This window comes from Lepisosteus oculatus, chromosome 1 (assembly GCF_040954835.1).
Source record: "Lepisosteus oculatus isolate fLepOcu1 chromosome 1, fLepOcu1.hap2, whole genome shotgun sequence".
NCBI lineage: Eukaryota > Metazoa > Chordata > Actinopteri > Semionotiformes > Lepisosteidae > Lepisosteus > Lepisosteus oculatus.
Window position 1 is genome coordinate 17,023,734 of NC_090696.1, and position 20,856 is coordinate 17,044,589.

Here is a 20,856-nt window from a genome sequence, read left to right on the forward strand (position 1 = left end):
CAAAGTGACAAAGGAGTCACAAACGGAGATGAGGGTGAATCAAAAATTAGCTGCATAATTCAAGCGGAGGCTTTATATCCTTTTAAATCCATGGGTGTTAGAGACATTCGGGTTGTGTCTCGCCAGCCAAGTAACCGAGGTGGGGGCAGGTGAGGTCTTTCGGTTTGCCAGTGGTGAAAAACAAAAGGGGGGAGAAAAAACTATGTTAGAAGCCTGGATGAGTTCAGCCGCCTGTCTTGGGTTTCTGTTAGTTTTTACAGCCCTGGAGGAACGTCTTGCTCTGCGATGGAGCTCCCATCTGGGAGATGGTACTGGGCTGCCTTGGCGTCTGTTTCTCTGCCTGGTTTTTCCCAGTTGCTAGTTGCTAGTTCATCAGTAGTCCTTTGTTCGCTTATTATTTTTGCTGTTTCTTTTGCGAATTCAATTGTTGAATTTCTGGACATTGACCCCTCAGTATCAGTAGTGGCCCACACGGGTAGCTGGGATCTGCCTCCATCTTCTGTTTGTCGCTCTGGCTCATTTCTACTCCATGAGCTGTCTGCCTCCAGAGCACTTTGCCGGACAGTCCGGCAGTCTGAGATGTGTCTTTGTTGTAAAGTGCTTTGCGTTTCTTAAAAAGCACTTACATAGCCAGATTATAATTGTTGCAGAAACAAAATCCTGCAAAAGTACCCCTCAGTCTCTCACCTACAGCTTCAGAATCAAGTGACCAACAGGTTGTTGAACTTGGGTTTGAAAGTTTTTTATGGATAAAGGAAGGAAACTGATTTACATGAGCACTAAAACATTACTGTGACCTGGACTCTGTTTACATCCATTTCCTCTCTCCTGTTTTGTTTGTTTTGTCAGCGCATGATTGCCAAGACAGTGAAGATTGTTCGGGAATGCAGGAGCCAGCCTTACGGTACCAGCAGAAAGCTTTCCAATTTTTATTTACTCAGGTCGGCTACACATCCAATAAATTTAGGGATATCATAGGGGAGCCAGAGCCTATCCTGGCAAACATAGGGCACAAGATGGGGTATACCCTGGACAGGATACCAGTCCACCGCAGGACAGACAGACAAACACATTCACACACTCGCACAAATTTTCACAGAAGCCAATTCAATTGCCAGCATGTCTGTGGACTGTGGGCGGAAACCGGAGCACCTGGAGGAAACGCATGCAAAATCCACACAGATAAAACCCCAAGTCCAGAAAGGACCTGCGCCACTCACTAGCTTTAACATTAAATGTTAATAACTAAATGGTACAGTATAGAGCATTGCAATGTTATTATAAAAAGACACAAATGAGTTGTCAGGATATTTTTGCTGACGTGCACTTTTCAGATAAATTCTTCAGCTCTTTGCTGCTCTTTTCTTTGAAGTGACATTATGTTTTTTTGTTGCAGTTCCAGCCTCTCCTCAAAAGGGCCTGACTGACCGGGTTTTCTTGGAAACAACAGCAGTTCGAGTGTCTACCTGTAAGTGGCGCAAACTTGTGGTAAGGCTTTTCAGTGCGGCCTTGATTTTTTCAACTCAGGCACGGCTTCTGAAAAATGAATGTGGCTCATTAACAGGAGAGAGGCAAAAGACGACACATAGATGGTCCCAGATATATACCGTTTCTGTAACAAGTTAGACCTCTGCCCAAGATGTCCACTCCTGGTTCTGGAAAGTAATAACCAAGCACTGATTTACAGATCACTCTTATCTGTCTTTTAGAAAAGATTTTGGTCAATTTTGCAAGCAATTAGGTTAGTGAAGACATGAGAGGTCCTGAAAGGCAGGAGGTGCTGATGTTTTCTTTTCTGAGGATCTTTAGTTTAGTCAGTCAAAAAGATGACCTACTTCATTGGTCAAATGAGTTTGCTCTGGGTCTTTAGAGGCAGGTGTTTAAATTAATTCTCTGCAGAAAACCTTCTGGAATATGGCTGAGTGATCTGTAAGGCCTGCCTATCTCCCGACTTAAACAGGAAATGGAATGACTGGATTCCTTCCCTCCCAGGTTCGGAGCAGTCTGTGACTCTCCGCAGCCCTGCACTTGTCCGCCTGTACATCCAGAATCTGAGAGTGATTGACAATCAACGCCGGCTGACTCAGCTGTCCCGGGACCTGGAACACTAGGGTATCCGGCCTGTCTTCTGCCTCACATCTCTACTGAACTGCCGAACTCTGCCGTCTGCTCCAGAGCCTTTCAATTGAGACACTACTGTACTTCACTAAAACACTACGGCCGTGCATAGTGTGTACGAGCTTCTGAAACCAACTCTGCATTCAGGATATTGCCAAATGGAGCCTTGCAGACAGCACAGAAGTAGCCTAGGAGTTCCCAGTGGAATCTAGGAGATTAAAATGGAGCTAAACTCAACATGAAAACCTGCTTTGCAGAGTTGGGAGCCCCAAAGATGACTGCTTCAGAAGACCAAGTGAGGTTCTGTAGCTCACATGGCTGTCTCTGCTGGAAAGAAGCTGCCATTAATGTTGACTTCATAGTGATGTTTGTTGTCTTATGGGCAGTGCAGCATTTGTCTAGCCGGGTAAAGCCATATGTGTTTTCCAATTCACTGCAGCTAGAGGACCAAGAAGCTTATTTATGTTTTACTTCCAGCTGCTTAGATCAGTAAACAGATCTTCTAAGAAAGTCTACAAAAATACAAGAGTCTGACAAAATACAAGAGATCGAGCATAGATGCAGCAAGGCCAGAGGAGTACGAGATGCATTTTGTCCAACAGTGCCCAGTGCAAGATTTTTTGGATGCTGGTTTAGTCCAAACCCACGAGGGTTTAAAGTCCTGTTCTGCTTTAGCATCGGAAGACCATAACAAAGCACTCACATACCCCATTCACAAACTAGAGTGACAGATTTCATCATATACACATCATACACATATACATTACATCAACATATTTCAGTAGAATCTGTAATAGTTGTGGTCTAAAAAAAAGATTCAGGGCAACACTTTGTACTATTTCTGAGAGGTGTTTTAAGGTTTAAGATCTTGTGAGAATAGTCTTCTCTATGAGAAAATCCTGCTAGATCCCATAGAAGAGGAGAGAGTTAAGTGTTGCATTTCCCAGGAAATTCCTGGATCCCAAATGACATCTGACTGACATTTGACTTTTAGCTATCTACATTAAGAAATAAGAGAACAATGCACTTTTAAACGAGGTCAGTTTTTGTCTGAGTAAAGCCTCTCTCTCAATGAATTATGTGTATTATAGACCGCAAATAGATTAAGAGCTCAAGATTGAATTTCCAGTTGCTATTGTACTGTACATTATGATGGAAGTGCCTAGAACTTAAGTCTTTAGAGTAAGTTATTATGGAGTTTTAATGCTCAAGTCCTATATTTCTATAGTGTTTTCATTGGGCTTAATTTACTGTATTTGAGAAGAACTTAGTTATGTGAATGTTCAAGCACCAAAGAAAAAAAAGTGAGCAAGCTCTTGTCTAACTCACTTTTGCATTGGGCCTAATAAAGAATTGTGTGCCTTCAGGGTAAGAGGCATGTGGAAAAACTCCAAGCTCAAAGAGGAGCAGACACTAACACAGTAGTGTGTGCTTTTTTTTCCTTGCACAGAAGACTCATTTTCAGGATGTGAGTGTGGTAAAAACATGCCAGGGTGTGGACACCTTCAGAAGAGAGAAGGGCCTTTCGTTGTGTAGGTTCTGTGATATGCTATCATATTATCGCCCAGAGTAAGACAATTACGTTGCATGCGAGGCATATATGAACAGAACCAGAATTTATTATTTTTTTATTAGTATTCTCTCACTGTCAATTTAAAGCTAAAAAGAAGACATTCTACTCCAGCTCACAGAAGAGGCTTGGTTTCTTTTTAAGATACCATTGCTTTACTTTTGTGGTAGGTCTTAATACAGGTTTGGTGTGGGCAAGTATCTGAAAAGGATGTTGGATGTAGCCTTAACATTCCACCTTTGCTGCCAGCTTTTATAAGTTAAGCACCACTTGTTGGGGAAAGGCCTTCTCGCATTCCACAAAGCCTGGGTACGAGATGTTTTTATACTGTCTTTTCTACTTTGGGAGTGCACAAATCGCAAGAGTCAGTGAAGAGAGCTCCCCAATCACATGAAACGCGGATTCTAGCAGGAGAGTTAAGTTTAGAACATTTTATAGTCGACAAATGTAAAGGATGCTAAATTATTTTTTTAAATAAACAATTTGCAAAATTATTTCCTTCTTAATACAGTTCTTTGGAACTACTGAAAAAAAAATGAACTGGGGGTTGAGAATATCCAGTGCAAGATGGGGGAAATTCAATGTTGCTTCCTCCAGTGTTATTTTGTTCAAGAAGGCAGGAGGAAACTGCTGAATTTCCCCATGGGGATGAAATGATAAATGGAAAACCGTCAATGAACTTTTATTGCACAAATTGACACTGAATGGTTGTTAAAAATTGAATAAATAACATTCACATACATAAAAGGGCAGCATGAGTGGCGTTTAAAAAGAATAAAAACTTAATTCAGAAGATGACACCGAGCTGTCGTGAGGTAGCTCGTGTCACGCTCTTTCAAGCTCCAGTTCAATTCCTTGGGGAGGGAGCGGGCGATTTTATCCTTTTGTTTCCCTCCAGTGTTTTACTCAGTTGGCCTGAGCTCCCCATCAGTTAGGATATCTAGCTTTCTGTAAATGAAGTGCTAAACACCATAAGAAAAATGTATAGAACTGAATCAGCAGGCTCTTGGATGGACCATACAATTAAACTTTTTGACTATCTATGAAAACACTGAAATCTGGCTGCACAACACAAGCAGCCCTGCAACCAAGTTTCAGGACAGCCTCCAATATTTTTGTTGAGCTCAGAAAAAAAAAAAAAGACTTGCTACATGATCTAACTACAAAATGCCCTGAATCAGACACCATGTTCTTGAAATTCAAACTTGATTAATTTACTGTACATCAGTTGATAGCAATAAGTGGTCTGTCCTCCCACTTTTGCCATAGAGTCCTCTTGCTTCCATACTGGGGTGTTCCTAACTTTTCCACTGCCTCCCTGGGGCTGATCAGGACTTCCTTCTCAGCCTTGTTCCCTTGCTGGCCCATGCCGTCAGGCTGCTGCTCAAGAGAACCTCTCCATTTCTGTACTTCACCTGAACCCAAGCGCCCATCTTCAGACCTTATTTGTACCCCAGCGGCACCAGTGGCATTCCTGTGCCCTGCCTTTTGGATCGGAGCCTGCACCTCGGCAGATCGGCCCACTCTCCTGTAAAAGTTCTCGAAAACGTCCACCCCGGAATCAACACTGCCCCCCTTTTCTTCCTGCTGCGTCAGAGCTGGTTTCAGCGTGTCCCCCCAGGAGATGAACCACGCTCTTGGCTGAAAAAGGCAGCTGGACCTTGCCTTCTCTAGTAGAGACTGCTCTGATAACACATGCCCAGCACCCCCTTCCACCCTGCTGGTGGCAGGCTCAGGTCTTGTCAAAGTGCACGGGACTGAGCTGGATTCCAGCAGCCCGCAAAACATGGATTGCTCTGCTTTCTTAGATGAACTTCCTTCTGAGCTCTTGAGGCTCATCTCCTGGGTCAAGTGGCTTCTAGATGAGGTTCCGTCTTTTGCCTGGGACACGTGGATCCTGGAGCTACCTGAGGTGCAATAGCTCAGCTCCCTGGGCAGGCTGGAAGTTTTGTTGGTCTGGCTACGGGAAGCCTCAGGGATAACAGGAGATTCCAGAGGTGCTGGTAGGATTTCGGGACTAGTCCCACTTCTGGAGGAGCTCAACCTTCTGCTCTGGAGTCTGGCGAAACAGCAGGAGGGTTTCTCCATGGCCAGTGTGCCACTTTCCATAGTTCCAGTGGAGTCGGGCATTCTCTGAACCCCACTCATGAGGCTCTGTTCGTACTCTGTTCTCCAGCGCCCCAGGGGAGTCACATCAGAAGCAGTGGGGTCCAAAAGCCTGTTGGATCCTTGGCTGTTGCCTAGATTTTCCTGTGTGAGGGCAAGACTAATGCTGCACAAACCCTGGCTCTTGCTACTTAGCGTGGAGGAAGCACAGGTGGCCAGGTTAGACTTACTGCAGCTTCCCGTACGACTCCATTGTCTACAGTCGTCCACGAGACTGGTCTGGGTTTCGCAGCTCTGGACCCCTGTGGAGGTCCTGATGAGGGCCAAGATGGCACTGATGTTACTGGTGGAGGTGGTCTGGTCTTTGTAGACGATCCGTGGCACTGCTGACCGTGTCTGCTCCTTCCACTTACGGCTTTTCTCTCTGTCACACACAAGTAAACAGTTCAGAGGGTGTGGAGGATACACACTCAAACATCCATGATCCTACCATGATATCAAGGCCAACATTTCAGACTCCTGATGGCATAAGGCATAAGATGGCAGTACCAAAGAATAACTTCACGTGATTGGTGCACACTTTGCCTTTAGTACATGATTCTGATTGCTAACAGCATGAAATATGATAGGATGACTGTTTTCTGAACTATGTATTGATCACATCAACAGCTCAAGGCAAAAGGAGAACAGATACAGCAGCATCTGTGTACAGTACGGGTATTAAAATAGACTGTGCTGTAATTAACTTAAAGCAAAGCTGCATGAGGGGTGACGTATCCAGTTACATGAGCTTGTGAAGTCAGATACTGTAAATACTTTAGCATGGCATTTTACTTGATCCAGCTCAAGACAATTCCACTCAACCAAATGAGCTAGGCAAATTACAAATTGAGCCTCCAGGAATTGGGTTTGAGATCCCTTACAGTAAATCATACCATGCAGAGCTACTCAACCAGTAACCTTTCCAATCCACTTCATTGCAGAAATTTCCTCCAACCAGTTCTGTAACTATCTGATTGATAATCATCAGGACCATTATAACAAGCCATAAGTCAAATCATCACACCTTGAAGGACAGGACTGAAAAGACCACAGTCCGAGAAGCCCTGAGCTGGAGTATTCCAAGTGCAATAGCTGCACGTCAACACGCCCCGCTCTAGTTCTTCCTGAGGAGGCTGGACTAAGTGAACACAGTCCAACCTGGTGTGCTGTCTTACCTGCAGTAACAGAGGACCGAGAGGATGACTCCAGCCAGCAGGAGGAGCATGGTGACCATGATGATCAGGAGGAGGATGAAATGGTGCCAAGGCTCCATGGCTTCCAGACAGTCTGAAAGCCCCAAAACAATTTGGTATTAGGAAAGGGCACAGAGGCACAACTGCACAAACTCACTTAAGCTAAGCACCATGATTCAGCTATCTTCCTGAATGAAACTTTACATTTATGACACGAACAGCACTGCGATGGAAATACAACTCCAGCTGCAGAACAATTTTGATCCATTTTAGGGTTTACTAATCCATAGGCCTGTTTACATGCAAGGCGGATATTCGGCTGCTGGAGTTTTCACAGTTTCAGTTTTTAAACTTTTTTTTTTTTAAAAGACCTTGCAAGGCCAGACAGAGTTCAAAAGCTAACTACTGATCTTCCTAATTCTGCATTACAATTTATATGAAAGCTTACTTTTTTTGTATAACTAAGAATTTAAATTGGTAAAATGTTGTGCCATACTTCATAACTTAGTATTATTCTTTAAATGTAGTCAATGTTTTTTTAACTTAATCTCAAACATTGATAATTGCCTTCAGACACTTGTATCGCCGCACTGCGTACCTACTCCATTACAAATGCTTCAGTCGAGAAAAGGCGAACTAAATAGAAGACGACCCGTCCTGAGGCTGCAATTAAGGCTCATCTTGAAGATAATATCTTTACCACAAAGCACTCTGATATAACTTATTTTTCAATCCATTTAGAAGGGAAAAGATTTGTGGGTAAGTTTTTTTTAAAATTTTATTTGCACCTTATTTATTTTTAATGAAGGCAACCAACCTCGGCTTTTTTTTTTGCTGTACAGCTGCGCGAGGAACGTGAAGACAACAACTGACAGGTTCACTACAAAAACAGGAATACAATTTTAAACTTAAAATTATTTATTATTTTGTTAAACCGCTCATTTCTTGTCACGGTTTTTCAAAGAATTGTTTTTAAATACTGTACAGTATCGGCCTCCATTGAAGTTTTTAAATACCTGGGCATCGACACTTATCGCGACTGGAAAACATTAAAGCGGTCATGAAGTTTAAATTACCCAATTTGAAAAAGCAAGTTCTAAAGACAATTGCAAAATATTATAATATATAAAAAACCCTCCAAATAACCATTGTAAACTACTTAACAGCAAAGGGGATTATCCAAGCACCTGTTTACATTTGTTTTTAATCCTTTTGTATCCTAGTGAACGGAAACCCAAATAAAACTTCACCGAATCAGTAAAAGATTGTCAGTTTAGAGTAAGTAGTTTAAACATTAAAAACGCACGCGTACTTTGGTTAAATCCAAGATATTGGCTCCAAAAGCAAGCTATTTACACATCTTTATTTGCATTAGAAAACCGCATAACTGAAACAGAACACATCTTGAGACCCTTTAAACAAACCTACCCGCCTCGGCGCTGTGTAGCGCGATAAAACATGAACACGTGTCCCAAGATGAACTCCAACCGCGTCCACAATAGAGGTACCGTCAACTCTTCGGATTTCAGACTTACCTTCATCTGCATGCCATATTTCGGTACAGACCTGTCCAACTCGACGAAATCTGATGTAAAAGCTGCCCAGAAATCCCCCTCCAACGTGCAGCCAAGGCAGCGAAATAGCCAGATGGCCAGCCGGCGGCCGGACTCTTAAAGTGGCTCTTCGGCAACTTGCCCCGCCATTTCGCCAGCTGATCCCCTTCGCCTGCTCCTATCGGATTACACAGCAATCGCAGTGTTTCGATTGGACAAGTGAGAGGTCGGTTTATCTATTAGAACTTTATTGACTGAATTTTACTTCTTCGTCATTAAAAAAAAAAGAAAATTAAGCCTAGAATAGCTGGTTGGTTTGTTTGTTTGAAAGTCATTCATGCGATGGGGAAAGAGGGCAAATAACAGCGGTTTTTCAGCAGAAGGCATTAACGTCATTTCCCTCTGACAGGCCAAGACGGTGAATTTCGTTTTCCCTTTTTAGTAAAGAAGCACCACAAATGTACTGCTACCAGGATACTTGTTTTGAGATCCGTAAATTAGACCTCTCTAGCCTTGAGCTCACTGGTCTTGTACAGGGAATGTCTTTTTTTTTATTTATGAATGAGAGTAATACGGTAATGAGATCCCCAACGCCCTAGCAGAAAAACTGTGGTACCGTTTTCCTCGGAGTTAAAATAACTCGATAAATTCAAGCACAAATGCTTAATGTGGCCCATTGAAGGTAAGTTTAACTGCCAAAACTGATTGAGGTCATCAGCGAATTTACTGTAGGCCCACACTCTTCAAATAAAACCCTTATTTGAATTTCATACTGAATTACCAAGAGAGAAAACTGCTTTCTTTGTTATACAACTGAAATGTATTATAAGAAGGATCCAAAACAGGTGGGTGAAATATAACAACATGCTTTTTCAAGTTCTGAATAATCTCAAAACCTTTTTTTCCTTCTGTGTGTAGTCTGTACACAAAAATGAGATTGAGTGTTTGTGATTTTTGTAACAATTGAGTGTGATTTTAGTTGACAGCAGTGCTTTTTAATTGCAATATCAATACCTTGGTACTACTCCTCTTTGGAAGTTGCTGCTTCCTCCCAGAGAACTTTTCCTAGTGAGCAAAAAGCAAAGAGACAGGGATGGGTTTCTATCCTGTCTGACCTCCCGCCCAGTCGATGAGCATGTAATGATACACATATGGGCGACTTTGCCAAAAGCACTAATCCCCAGGGGCACTGGGTTTCATGTTTAATCCCATTTGCTGGCTCGATAGAGGGCAGCTCAAGTGGACCATTATAAAAAAAGAGAGTGATGGGAAAAAATCAGGGCAGTTCTGCCTGATCTTGTCTTTGCATGTGTATTAAATACCGAACTTCACAGCACCTGGACTTGTGAAAGGCAGCCCGCTTGTTTAGAACTGTCAGCCAGTTTTGCTCAGAGGGGGATCAGACAGTGTATCTACAGTAGGTGTACCCAGCTGGGAGGGTGCAATCAGCGATATACCTTTTATCTAGAGTTGTGTGTGTGCTCTATTAATCAAACTCCATTCAGACAAAAAAAAAGGGGCGTAGGGGTGGCTCTGTGGCTAAGGATCTGCGCCTGTGGCTGTAAGCTTGCCGGTTCAAATCCCACAGCCGGCAGAGGAATCCTACTCCATTGGGCCCCTGAGCAAGGCCCTTAACCCCAGCTGCTCCAGGGGGTGCTGTACAATGGCTGACCCTGCACTCTTGACAGCTTCTCTCTCCCTGTCTGTGTGTCTCGTGGAGAGCAAGCTGGGGCACTCGAAAAGACAAATTCCTAATGCAAGAAATTGTACATGTACTAATACATATACAATATATACTAATAAAGTGATCTTATAATCCTACTAAAACAATTCAACTAGCCCCTTTATGCTCACTGTTTTGTTCAAACAGCATTGTTCCTGCTTTGCGTAGATGAGGGGCACTGTGCAAGGAGTACCCTATTTCCTGGCATCCCCCTGCAGGCTGCAATCCAGAGGATCTTTTACTGGTATACCCCATGTGTGGAAGGAGGAGGTGAGAAGGGGGAGTTTGCATTTTATTTACATAAACCACTAGAGTGATTCTTACATCCACTTCTTTTTGAAAAAGCTCCACCAGCAGCAAGATCCACAGCTGCACCTTATTTACTGCACTAGTAAAAGCTGATGGGGGGTTTTGAGTCTTCTGCAGGTTGACGGCCATAATGACAGGAAGAAACGAATTGTCAAGTGATTATAAAGGCGAGTCGGAGTCGGTGTGCTTGCTGTGGGAGTCCAGGGATCAGTGCAGGTCATTCCCATCTCACTCCTCCTGGTCTGTAGTCCAGCAGGTATTTTGCTTTTGAAATGCTCATAAAGCTTTAATCCTGAAGGAAGGGGTTATGCGGTTTCAGAAATGACTTAGTTGTCATTGACCTAGTACACCTGCTGGACTCGGGCCCTTGGGAATCGTGAGAAGAGAACCGATGTTCGTATATTTAATCTGAGTCCAAGCTTATTTGCTGAGGTTATGTGAAGTTCACCTCCCGCACTGATGCAGTGATAGCACTAGTCTTCTTGGCTGGCTCTTGAGATGATGTGATTTAATGGCTGCTCAGATCTACCCCCCTACTCCCCAAGACAGCCAGCAAGTTCACATGGTTTTTAGAAGTCTTATGTTGTGGAGTGCCAGGGTCTGAAATGCAGGCAAAGTGGTTGGTGATTTTTGTTACACTTCACTTTCTTTTCAGACAGCCTGTGATACCAAAGTGATGTTTTTGAAGGATTTTGGAGCCACGAGTACCTGTCATTCCTGTTCATCAGCTCTTCCTGTATGTATCTCAGTTCTCTCGGCATGGCCCTGTGTGATCCCATGATCCTTTGTCTCTGAGACTGGCTTGTAGAAGGCAGCATGGGAAGAATCTGCAGGTAGATAGATACATTATTCCAAGACATGTCCTAGGGCCCAAGCAGTTAAAAAGGAAAGAGGAACAGGAATGCAATTACTAGTAGCCATTGATTGTATAGAAAACGGAGATTTATGAATACTGTGCAGTTAATGATCCCTGGCCGCCTTCGTAATGTGTTTGCCAGATGCGATTTTTAACATGTTTCTTTAATCTTCAGGGTATTTCAAACCCAAAAAAAACACAGCACTTGGGAAAACAGGAACACAAATGCAATCAGCGCTTCATCTGTGTAGTAAGCCTACCGGCTGTAATGCAAGTATGGATTGTACTTCCCGACGCAATATCACAAACCTTTCAGTCAAATAACAGCATCCCCAATGAATGTGCATTAACCTCTGAGCTCCCTGCAGTGGTGTTCTTCTGTCAGCAGGTGGCAGTAGTAGCACTTGTATGATGCTGAAAAATCAACACCATCGAAGTTGTGCAGAACTGAAAGAACACCGTACAGTGATTTCAAATACACATTGAGATATTTATTATTATTAGGGGGGATAAATATTCTGGATAGGATGGAGTGGTTGTTTATGGCATAAGCAACATAAGCAGCATGTAGACTTCTCCCAGAGGAATATAACATTGATCAAACAGGTCCTAGGGTTAAAATGCTAACCGATCTAGAGCTACACGTCACTGGAGGGAAAACATATTTTTTAAAAACATTTTTTCCCCACTTTTCCTGCTTTTTCTTTCCGGGAGAGGCGGCTGAGAGGGAGCTCGGAGCCCTGGTCAGTGTGATCTATGTCAACAGCGCGGGGGGGAGAGGCTTTCCTGGATGCTGTTGCCGTCTCGCGGAGTAACACTCGCCCTGGGAGCCGCCGCAGAGGCTGTCACCGGCACCCCGAGCTGTAATTAATCACCTAATTGGATTTCCCCGAAAGCACGGGAAGCATGTGTCCCCTGAGTTTGGCGGGGAAAAAGATGTCATCAATACTGTCCCCCCCCCCCCAACACGCCACCAAGCAATCCGATTACCCCACCTTGAGTAAGAGCAGCAATCTTCTTCCTTTTTGAAAACGAGAGCATAACTTTAAAAAAGAAACCCCCTGCTGCTGATGCCTTAGCAATAAAGAATTAGTGTCAATTATTTGAGTAATAAAAAAGCTGTAAATATTAATGCCTGGGTAAGGCAGTTGCATGGGGCTCGGGAAATTGCAGACATAATGCACAGTTAAAGGAGCTACTGCGGAAGAAAATGATCAAATTCATCATTGCACGTCCCTGTTTTGCCTCTTTGTTTTTCCACTGTGCTGTAGGTGTGCATTCTGCGTACCAGTCTCGGTATGTTCATGGTCTAAAGCCCGACCATGCTGTCGGACTGAAAACGGCCTTTTTGGTGGCCAGCTCCGCCTATGGGATCGGGCAACGGGGAACACTATGCTGTAGCAGGTGCCACCCTTAGAATGGGACATTACAGAGGTCCTGGTCAGCAAAGCAGCGCTCTGGCTGGATTCCACCCTGGGTTATTGTGTGAGCCAAAAGAAAAAAAACCCATGAAAACAGCAGAAATGCCAGGGACCACTGCATAGATAATGAGCTCAAACACAGAAAGCGAATAAACAGTAAAACTGAAAAATGCTCATTCGTTCACTCTAACAGTCACTGGGCCAGGGAAGCAGAGACCAAGCTACTAATGTATGTGAGCCCACGGCATTTAATCTGTTAACCACTCAAGATGAGCTACGTCCCTGAACACAATTAACCAGCAATGCAACGTGACCGTAAAGGGTTCAACCAAGAGGTTAGGGATATTTTTCTTTGCGGCTGTTAAACCCGCCAATAAAATTTTACGTTGCATTGCATTAAAGCCACTCTCTAAGTAGAAATGTGTCTCAGCCTATTTGAATAAAACTGATAGTACACTAGCTATTTGAACTCTGGGTTTTAGGTCTTTCTGGACCGTAATCAGAACCGGTGTTGAAAGCAGAATGATGAAGATTTAGGGTCGCGTCTATCTGTGTGTGAGCACCATCGCGCGTGTCCAGGCTCGGTCTCCTGTTAAAACTTGCGGATTACTTGATAAGACCCACCTTACACTAGCAACGTAATACGAACCAAAGCAAGAGAACGCTCCTTTCAGGGAGAAGACAAGGATATAAGGCTTGTGTTGTATCCAACAAAGTGCGAGCGAGGGAGGTAGGGAAGTGTCCCCAACAAAATGTATGGCTATCATCGTGCTTTGCCCTTTTGCAGAGCTTGAGTGTGAAGTGGGGAAGGAGAGAGGCGCGGCAGTAGATGAACAAGCTGGAGAGAGACGGACAGTGGCCTCCTATTGGACCAAGAAGCTCCAGTGAGATAACAGTGTTCAGTTCAAGTCGAGTTATAATATGGTAGTCTAGTGACAGCAAGGCAAGTAGGTACAGCATCTCCATCAAAACAGGCACTGAGATACGGGGAATGTTGTCTGACTAAGAGAACAGTTAGCAACTGGTACAGAGCCACCAGTCTCTCCAAGGGGCTGGGGAATAAGGAACTCATTGAAGCGGATGCAGTAATTACATGGAAGAAAGACAAATCCTGATTAATTACCTGTTCATGCCTGAAGTTCTTGAATTAAGTTTCCCTTGGTGTCTCTGAGTGGCAGTGTGCTGTACAGACATTTTTAGCCAGTGTTTCAAATCATACTTCTATGTCTTCCGTTTTGGGCCTACTGCTTGCCTGTTTTGGATAAAGCAGGTAGGAAATAAATGGGTGGATGTTTTCCATTTAGCAGTTCATCCAGGAAGGAATACTGTGGTATGTTCTCCTTTAACTACAGATACCAGAATAAGCTTAAGTCCCTTGAATTGCTTAGGCTGATATATATATATATATTCCATACAGGGGACTGTTCCAAATAATTTTTCACTTTCGACAATGTGTAAATAATTAAACAGCTGTGCACCGCGAGAGGCGGACAGTAACCGGCATGCATTCGTGAGGGAATAAGAATAAACATTACCAGCTGAATAAAAAGAGTCATACTGTATGAGTTACCCATCACCTCCTTGGGTTGTGACAGCCAACGTGAAAGGTTGCAGTGGCTGCTGGGGAGAAGTGACTGCGCATATTAAATGTGCCCAACTTTTTTTTGGACTGGTTGGGGGGGTACATGGATCAGTATTTTGCACCTTGTTTCTTTATTACAATGCAGACAAACCTGTGAGGTTTCCCTTATTTAGGACCGTTCAGCATTATTGCCGAAGGCACACAATTTTAGTAGGTCGTCTGAGCCGACCCGTCAGAAACGAATTGGCATTTGTTGCTGAGCTCGGGTGAAGATTAAAAAAAGCTTTCTGTCCGCTGAAAAACGTGGAGTTAATTGCTTTGTGGAGGTGAGAGACTGGAATATCGAATAGGAAGACGCCAGTGTGACTTCCAGAAAATACCAAGGGGATCTGCAGGCGCTGTGCCTGTTTCCCCTAAGCAGCGACGTGAATCCCACATGAGCTCTGCACTAAAGCCTTCAGCTCCTGTTTGCTAATTACACCACGAGATGTTAATTACGAAAGAGGGGTGGCTGAGAAACTGACATTTGCAGCTTAGAATGCAGGTAGATAGGGAAGATATTAGGAAGAAAAGTGAACAGACCTGGATCTGTGCCTATCCCTTGAACTGAGACCTTGAATTTAGAGCCTCTGTGCCTGATGTCTTGTTGTACCCTGAGGACTTTGAGCTACTGCAGATCCTGCACTCAGATCTCCAGTAGAATGCCCCAGCGTATGAATTGGTACACATGTAAGTATCTTTGGATGAAAGCGTCGGATGAGTCATAGTCATTTTTCGCACCATGCTTTATCTGTAGTTGTTTGTGGGACAGTCAATGTTGCAATTAAACACTCTACTGTTCATGTTACAGACACTGTAAGCCATACTGTATATGAAAACCTGTGCACCAAGCAAACAGATCAGGTAAAGTATCTTGATGTGCTGCTTGATCATGTGACCTCTGTTTGAAGACCCTGGTAGTAGGCTGAAGACTTAAGAGGGGGCTACTTTAGAAACAGAGGTGACCTATTGCAATAATACATCAACTGTATAGTTTAGCTGGGGGTCGTCCTATGCAGTAGAACAGATTTTGTGGGGTTTTTTCTTATAGGCCTGCTTTTAGTCCTCGTCTCTTTTTAACTTGTTGCCCGGATTACCTACTCATAATCCGATTCTGTTTCTAAAAATGATTATTGCCCTTGCAGGGCCATTACCATCGCTTTCTCCCCTAAATCCCGATTGCGAGAACAATGGCCCGTTAGACAAAAGAGCGGAGCTGGAACGGTTTAAGCCATTTATAACATGACTAATTGAAGTGGAACTCATTAAAAGTGGTTGTTTTTTTATCTTTCCCGAAAGAAAAAAAAAACGTACTTACTGACTTGTAATTGAGCAGCTCTCGAGCAGAAAAGTTGTAATTAAGATGGGGGGGCAGTCTATCGCCAACCTGCTGTAGTTCTCTTTGCTCTGCGGAGGCCTTTGTGTGTATGTGGGTTTTTTTTTTTGCGGTGGAATTAATAAAGTGGGACATCAAAGTGGGACGTTGTCGGAATGTTTTAATTAAAGATGTTTGTTCCAGATATCTCCTGCTAATGCGGAATGAATGCAGCTCCCGCGAACGTATTATTTAGCGGAGGAAATTAAGGTTTTGAATGAACAGGGCAATGGAGATAGGAATTGTCCAGAGGGCTGGGGGTTATTAAAAGCTGTGCTGTGCTTCGGATTCACACCTATAGCTGCATAAAGGGGCTAGTTAGTGTTTTAGAAGGTCTGTCTGAATTGAGTTTGATTAAAATACCTTTTATCTAGCTTTGTGTGTGTTTTAGCGCTTTTAAAACTGCATTATAGTCTTCAAGTGCCTGTAAAAAGTACTTGACAGATATCAGCAGGAATCTAAAGTCCTCTATCCATGTGAAGAGACTGTACTGCACAGGCTGTCACTGTGCGATCCTCCATGTTTCTTTCCTTCTCTTTTACTCTTCCCCTCCCCATGTTCACACGAGCTCTGCCACAACTGGTGCAGGGGGGCCATCGAGTGCTGGAGCATTAAGCAAGGAGTTATCAGCTTGCTGGAAACTCAATTCCAGCAGGAGGACCTTTTTACAGATGATACCCACCCACCATTCCCGGCTGCTGCGGGGGGCTCTTAACATTTGAAAAGCGTCAGCGTCCCTCCCCGCACCCACCCCCGTGTCACGGCTGCGAGACGGATGCAGACTTTTTCAGAAACGTGGCATAGGAAGGCAGCAATCAGCATTGGATTTTCTCCCTCTGAATCTCCTTGCACCAGAGCTTGCGGTACATTGAAGGTAATCATGCAAAATTCAGGGTGCCTGAGCTTTGAAGTTCAGTTCATGATCTGAGAATTAGCATCTCCTCCCGGAATCTGTACTTTATATTTCGCACAGGGGATCAGCCGTACAGGACCAGGGCAGCCTTTACGAAAACCTCTACAGCTGGTAACTATAGGATCCTGAGGGCTGAGTGCAAGGCCTTAAACATGCCCCAGGATGATGCAGTGTTCAAGGTCATTGTCTCCCTGGTGTAGCAGAAATCTTAGTTCTGTCACTTCCCTGGAGGTCATTTTAATTCCTTGTGCCTGGGAACCAAGATTTTGTCATAGCAGGTCTGTCCCTTGGGTTGTGCAGTTCAGCTGCTTGGAGACAGGACTGAGGCGGTGGCTCAGTGCTATTATTGGTGGTTGATGAGGATACTTCAGAATGGCTAAAAAATATGCATTTGCAAATCAGTTTTGTGTCGGGCTGCTACAGAAGGCTGTCTCACATATACCGCAGGAACAAGTGGATCCCCAGAGCAAACATTACCCTTCACAGGGTTGTGTTCTTTTTACCGTGATGCGTTAAAGTTAGAAAAACATGTGCTCAGGGACTCTAAAACAACTTAGCGGAGATTTGGATGGCTCAGTGGATGCTTTGCAGTTATGCATGCCTGTAAGATGAGAAAAACACAAAATCGTACATCCAGTAAAACAGGATTATAAGGTCAAACTGAAACAGAAATACAAAACTGCTCTCTCGCTCACTGAAGAAAGAGATTCTTTCTCAGTTTTCTTAAAAACTCAACACATGGACCCCAGTAGTCTCCCTGAGCCCCTTCTTATGGTTTTCATTCCAGTTGTATCAGGGCTCAGTGGGCATTGCACCTGTTACAGAAGGTGACATCACTCCCTTGGAAACTTAGGAGGCCTGGCCTTTTGGAGTAGGGGACTTCCCTGCTGTTCTGGCTGCATGATCCTGAAGGCATGGATACTCATGAGCAGCCATGTTGGAATCTTAGTTGTGGTCAGAGCTATACTCTTTATGTGGGACAGGGCAGTTATTCAGCCCGTCATGAAATAACAGTCACTAAGTAAATCAAACAATGAAATGGCAATGAAAAATCAAAGCAATCATTAAGTTAGTAGAGTCTTACTTGAAAGCAATCCATTTTCTCTTTAAAAAAGATCTGGAAATATACAGTATGGTCTGTTACGATTCAAGATGCACAGACCAATGCTTATATGTATAGTATATTTCTGGTGTTTTTAAAACTCCTGTTTTTCTTAAGAAAATAATCAACAATGCTGTGCAATACACTTAATGCCATTTCGTAATTTTCGCATTGCATGTTTTGGAGTATGTGAGGAAGTAATGGAGTGTAAGTTTGCACAATAATATCGTCTAGTGCCTACTGGAATGTGACAACATTAAACCCAATCCAACCATTTACAGCCATTAATTGCAATTAAACCGCAATGGAAACAATCAATAAACTCCAGTGTCTTGCAGCTCCAGCAAGGCAGGGGAAGTCTATTGGAGAAGACAAGAGGCTCTGGTGTTAACGGGAGAAAGCTGATCTGCGCTGAGGCTGGCGCATCGATCCAGAACAGCTGTCAATCGATCGTCATCTTTCCCCGGCCCTTTTATTCTGCCGGAGAGAGCCTGCCGCGCATCACTCAGCCTCCTCGTTCGGCGGGAGGGTAATTAGGAGCTGCGCGCAGCATATCCGTCAGTGTCAGGGGGTGTCGATGGGAAGGCTCTCAACTTCGTTAACCCCCTGGTGGCTCCCCGAGTGTGTCGAATCGGAACCTCTGAAGCCGTCTTGTTTCGTTTCGAGGGCTCTTTTTGTTGGGATATGGCTCATCACGAATGCCTAGGGCACAACAACCTGATGAAGCCTAGAATAAATCAATAATAATTAACAGGATGGTGGGTGGTGCATAAAGCAGAGCCTCCCGATTGAGCATGCCCTGAAATGTACAGTGGAAGCAATTACACGGCACCACAAGATGGTAATGACACACGCGCAGTGTGATGTTGAACGTGTTCACGACAATATCCTGTCCAATGATTGCTCTGCAGTCTGGATTTATGGACCATGACCCATAAATCATTGGGGTAAGGGTGGCATGATGTCAGCTCCATCGCCAGAGCCTCAAACAGTACCTGCCGGAGGGTTACGTCATTCCTGTGGAACAAATAATCTACACCTGATTGTTACGCTGAACAAAAATGCGCAGCTCGCAGAAGGGGAGGAAATTGAGCACTAGCTCTTGGTGCAGGATATTTTCAGATGAGCAAAATAAAACTGATAAGACACAGGAGCCCAGGAGGCTTTCCAAACTGCGGGGCTGGGCTGAATCAATATCTGTGCAAGGCTTTCCCACAGCATAGCCCGAGGCACCCAGGGAGAAAGTTAAATAGCTTTTTTACTTACTTCCAGGCAGTTATTATACTATCCTGAAATTTAACCCGTTTCTCTCAGGTGTGATGGATATATGGATAGGATTCAGTCACAAGTCTCCCTGAATATGAGTATGTCTCCAAATCGCTGACCCCTAACTATTGGATTTTACATCTTTTTAATATATGACTGCCTGATCAGTTCTTCTCAGCACCAAATATAGATTTACATGTTGGCTATTACATTTGATCAGGCAGCAGGTAATGTACAGTATATGCATAGCAATTTAGTTAACCTTCAGCTTTAAATCTTTCAATGCCTTCGGTTTTAATTCAAAGTATGTGTAAGTTCTCTCCTACCTCCTCTATACATACCTGTTTAGAAAAGAAAATATCTGTTTCTTAGCTATTTCTTTTCACATTGCCTTAGCTGACAAATGCTTTTGTCATATCACGCAACTGATGTGTAGCAACAGGACGGTTTGAAAAGTGAGGCAGCCAGGTTCACCATCAGTCACACCAAGGGACAGGTTTGCTGGAGGAGTGAGTGGGTTTGATTTGTTTTCAATCCTGGTGCTAATAGCTCATTGGAGAGCAGAAAATCTGGCACCTTGCACCTTTGGCATGGCCGGCAAAGGCTCAGTCTTCTGCCCTGTTTCTGCAGTTCTTCATGCTCCAGAAACTCGCAGTGAGAGGCAGCAGCCTGGGGGCGTGTGTCCCGATCGATAGCTCTCCAGGATATTTCCTCTTGAGAGAGCTGGCTAACAGACTGTACAGACCAAGCGTGCCTCTGCTTCACTGCCAGCCTCCCCCCCCACCACCACCAGGGACAGTGGGGTTTTTAAAAGCTACTGATTTTTTCCGTTCAGACGGCTCCTGCCGTGCTCTCACACTGCACAAGCGAGAGCTTCTGCGAGCTCTCACTGGCGCGCTCTTCTTTTCATTGTTGGGCTGCGTTCCCGTAAAAATAAGAATGACATTTCGAGAGAAAGGGACCATGCAGTTCATCCATCAGCACGGCTCTTACAGTCGGCAAGGTAGAGCAAGCAATGTTAATTTAACAAAGATAAAATATAGACAGAGAACTCCCAAGGCTCTTGAAAACTGCAGCTGGGGCCCACGCCAGTCTTAACTTACTGTGTGGACAATTTTTCGCAACGTACATGACCTCCACATATACTTCCGTGACCTCTCCAAACCAGTGCCTGGGTTGCCCTCATCCCCACTTCTAGTATGTGACATAATGATACTAATTTCTTACACTTATATAGCACTTTTCTGGACACTCCACTCAAAGCACTTTACAGGTAATGGGGACTCCCACACAGTACTCTCAGCACACACCTGCTATCAGTGGGGAGGAGAACAGAGTGATGAAGACAGTTCAGAGATGGGGATTATTAGGAGGCCATGATTGGTAAGGGCCAATGGGAAATTGGGCCAGGAAGCCGGGGTTACACCCCTACTCTTTTCGAGAAACGCCCTGGGATTTTTAATGACCACAGAGAGTCAGGACCTTGATTTTACGTTTCATCCGAAGGACGGCGCCTTTTTACAGTATAGTGTCCCTGTCACTATACTGGGACATTAGGACCCACACAGACCGCAGGGTGAGCGCCCCCTGCTGGCCCCACTAACACCTCTTCCAGCAGCAACCTTAGTTTTACCAGGAGGTCTCCCATCTAGGTACTGACCACACCTGGTGAGCTTCAGTGGGCTGCC

The 20,856-nt window shown here is 44.2% G+C and overlaps 2 protein-coding genes across 5 annotated transcripts in view; one reads left to right on the forward strand and one right to left on the reverse strand.

Annotated features, from left to right (window-relative positions):
- Positions 1–4,182, forward strand: part of rapgef3 (Rap guanine nucleotide exchange factor (GEF) 3) — a 45,191-nt gene extending 41,009 nt beyond the window's left edge. For 3 of the 4 annotated variants that reach the window (XM_069183201.1, XM_006629357.3, XM_069183134.1), the window contains 3 exons: positions 850–904; positions 1,397–1,468; positions 1,993–4,182. In XM_069183201.1, the coding sequence (XP_069039302.1) occupies positions 850–904; positions 1,397–1,468; positions 1,993–2,111 (246 nt within the window). In that variant the 3' untranslated portion in view covers positions 2,112–4,182. Of the gene's footprint in view, positions 1–849; positions 905–1,396; positions 1,489–1,992 lie in introns of all 4 variants that reach the window. The other variant, XM_069183245.1, reaches the window with a different exon arrangement.
- Positions 4,183–4,355: 173 nt separating this feature from the next.
- LOC107077033 (protein FAM171B-like) lies at positions 4,356–8,538 on the reverse strand. The gene is made up of 4 exons (XM_069183296.1): positions 8,458–8,538; positions 7,847–7,909; positions 7,012–7,123; positions 4,356–6,218 (listed from the first exon to the last, which is right to left on the reverse strand). The coding sequence occupies exons 3-4, from the start codon at positions 7,107–7,109 to the stop codon at positions 4,913–4,915; spliced, it is 1,404 nt and encodes a 467-aa protein (XP_069039397.1). The 5' UTR covers positions 7,110–7,123; positions 7,847–7,909; positions 8,458–8,538; the 3' UTR covers positions 4,356–4,912.
- Positions 8,539–20,856: the final 12,318 nt, after the last annotated feature.

Excerpts from the sequence above, each read along its gene's own strand:
- LOC107077033 (XM_069183296.1), bottom strand. The coding sequence starts at position 7,109 with ATGGAGCCTTGGCACCATTTCATCCTCCTCCTGATCATCATGGTCACC. Across the intron at positions 6,219-7,011 it reads TCGGTCCTCTGTTACTGCAG|AGAGAAAAGCCGTAAGTGGA; the intron begins GTAAGACAGCAC and ends TGTGTGTGACAG.